At 37.1% G+C, this 2,603-nt stretch overlaps 1 protein-coding gene across 1 annotated transcript; it reads left to right on the forward strand.

Moving 5' to 3' along the window:
* Positions 1-752: 752 nt before the first annotated feature.
* LOC128553878 (uncharacterized) lies at positions 753-1,742 on the forward strand. Its single transcript, XM_053535069.1, has one exon. It carries the CDS (start codon positions 753-755, stop codon positions 1,740-1,742), a length of 990 nt encoding a protein of 329 aa, XP_053391044.1.
* Positions 1,743-2,603: the final 861 nt, after the last annotated feature.

The raw sequence follows: 2,603 nt of genomic DNA on the forward strand, positions 1-2,603 counted from the left end.
CCTAGTTCAGGCGTTCTTGCCATTTTTTCCGCCATGCGAAAGCCAAACATATATTTTTGCAGATACACCGAAGCAATATAGTACATATTGCCATTTTGCCAGCTTTTGATGGTGGAGGAAAACCATTAAAGGTGCCTCCGGGCTACTACAGAAAGTAATTTCACCTCGGATTTTGCAATTGCAAATGATAGCTTCTGGTCGTCAGTCCTTTGAATTTCGTTAGAAGAATTCAGTATCTTAAATGAATCTCAAATGCCCGTTTTTGTTTTGAAAAGTGTTCTTAGTGCGGTGCTTGATAGGTGTATAATCTTATTTGCTCATAAATAATTATTTAATTGCTCCTGCCATTTTGCTTTATTCATAAATACCTTTTCAACAAATACCAGTTTATTCATGATCTAAAACTGCAAGGTGTTGATGTATAGAGGCAAACGATTGAAAATGATTGTTTGAAATCTGAATAAGCAGAACTTTGCAAAATGTCACATGACTGTTAATTGTTAATTGTTTATGCGCATGCGTGAAGATATGGCGGACTTTTGAAAACCGTAGTGAAAAAAAAAAATGAAAAATTAATAAATACATCGTATATACAGATTATTGGAGAGTGTAACATTGATAATCTTGTGTTGTTTATAACGTTTCATGGAGTATGCATTTTCATTTTGTGACAGTGTTTTCAATATGGGAAAAAAAGGAAAAACAGTAAAGGTTCATCACAGGACAAAGAAAGTGGAGTGAAACGGACAGCAATGGCGAGTGGAATGCAATCATCCAGTGTGACCTGTGGACCTGGCGCTTCCGTGGTGTATCAGTCGCCAAACGGACATTATCAAACAAACAATTCTACATTTTCAACTCCACAGGCAAGTTTGAATTTTGTTTCTCCGCAGTCGTTTTCATATATGCAAGCTTTGAATAATGGATCACCTAATATGCAAAACATGCAGTCAATACAACCTATGCAGCCGTGGCCTATTTCTTCGGGCAATATGAATGGAGTGTTTACTGACCAGTTTTCATCAATGATACAAAAGCTTGACAGTATAGACAAAAAGTTGTCTCAGTTAGACTCTATCAAAAATACCGTTGACAAAATAACGGGTCGTCTTGATACAGTAGATCAGAAGGTCAATTCTATGGAGACGAAAATAAACGATCTGGAGCGTAGCCGGGAGTATGATTCGTCAAGTATGGCAGATATAGAAAAGAAACAAAAAGAAATCGACTCTTTGCTGTCAAAACTAAAAGTCCTAGAGCACCAACAAACAGAGCAGGAGCGATCTATGAAAGCGGATATTACGGACCTAAAATGTCGAAATATGCGGGATAACCTGCTCTTCTTTGGAATACCGGAAGTGAAAGGCGAAAGCGATTCTGATTGTGTGGAGAAAGTGCTCGATTTAATCAAAAATAAATTGGAAATAAAAAACGCAAAATCAAGCATTAAGTTGCATCGTGCTCATAGAATTGGGAAATTTGATAACGCCAAAACACGTCCGATCGTGGCGAAATTTGTATACTATCCTGAGAGAGAGAAGGTACGACTTAGTGCTAATAAACTGGAAAGGCCTTATGGCATAAGTCTGCAATTTCCCCAGGAAGTCATGTCCAGTAGACGGCGGTTAATTCCTATCATGTTGGAAGCCAGGAAACAGGGAAAGGAGGCATATATAAAGGTGGATAAACTTTATATTGACGGTCGTTTGCACAGGGAGAGCGAGAGTGGTAGCATGAAATAGGACGGCGGATGGAGTGACCTTAAGTGCTTATCATGGAATATCGAGGGGTTGTCACAGCAAAAGCGATCATGCACTGATTTTACTGATTTCATTGGAAATTACGATGTTAAATTCTTGAGTGAAACATGGACGGGAAAAACATCTAAAGTGGATTTAAATGGATATAAGTGTTTTCATTCTTATCGGAAATACCAAAATAGGCGCGCGAAAAGAAATAGTGGTGGATTAATTGTTTATGTGAAGAATTCAGTTAGTAAGGGAGTTAAACTGGTGAGAAATGTCGTAGATTGTATACTGTGGTTTAAACTTGATAAATTTTACATTAATAATCAAGAAGACATATATTTATGTACAACCTATATTGCACCTGAAAACTCACCTATTTATCAAGTGTACGATTTTGACATTTTCACTAAAATTGAGTCAGATATACGGTACTTCCAAGAAATAGGTCAGGTATACTGTTTTGGAGACATGAATGCTCGGACTGGGACAAAGTGTAATTTTATAGAATATGATAAACCGTTACATGATCACTATTGCTTAGATTGCGACTCGTATTTACCGCGGGCAACGACGGACAGCGGGACTAATCGGTTCGGAGATTTATTGCTTGATATCAGTAAATCGTTAAATTTACGTATTGTAAATGGTCGCGTAGGAAACGATGCTAACCTTGGTAAACAGACGTGTTATACGCATAACGGCCAGAGTACAGTTGATTATCTTATTACCGAAAAAGCTAATTTTTGTAATATAACGGGTTTTAGCATTCATGATTTTACTATTCATTTTAATCATGCACCGATTGATTTTTCATTAAAGATAGGTACATTATTGCCTGATAATATAGTTCGCGAA

The sequence above is a fragment of the Mercenaria mercenaria genome, unplaced genomic scaffold (genome assembly GCF_021730395.1).
Source record: "Mercenaria mercenaria strain notata unplaced genomic scaffold, MADL_Memer_1 contig_4429, whole genome shotgun sequence".
In the NCBI taxonomy this organism is placed as follows: Eukaryota; Metazoa; Mollusca; class Bivalvia; order Venerida; family Veneridae; genus Mercenaria; species Mercenaria mercenaria.

Excerpts from the sequence above, each read along its gene's own strand:
- LOC128553878 (XM_053535069.1), top strand. The coding sequence starts at position 753 with ATGGCGAGTGGAATGCAATCATCCAGTGTGACCTGTGGACCTGGCGCT.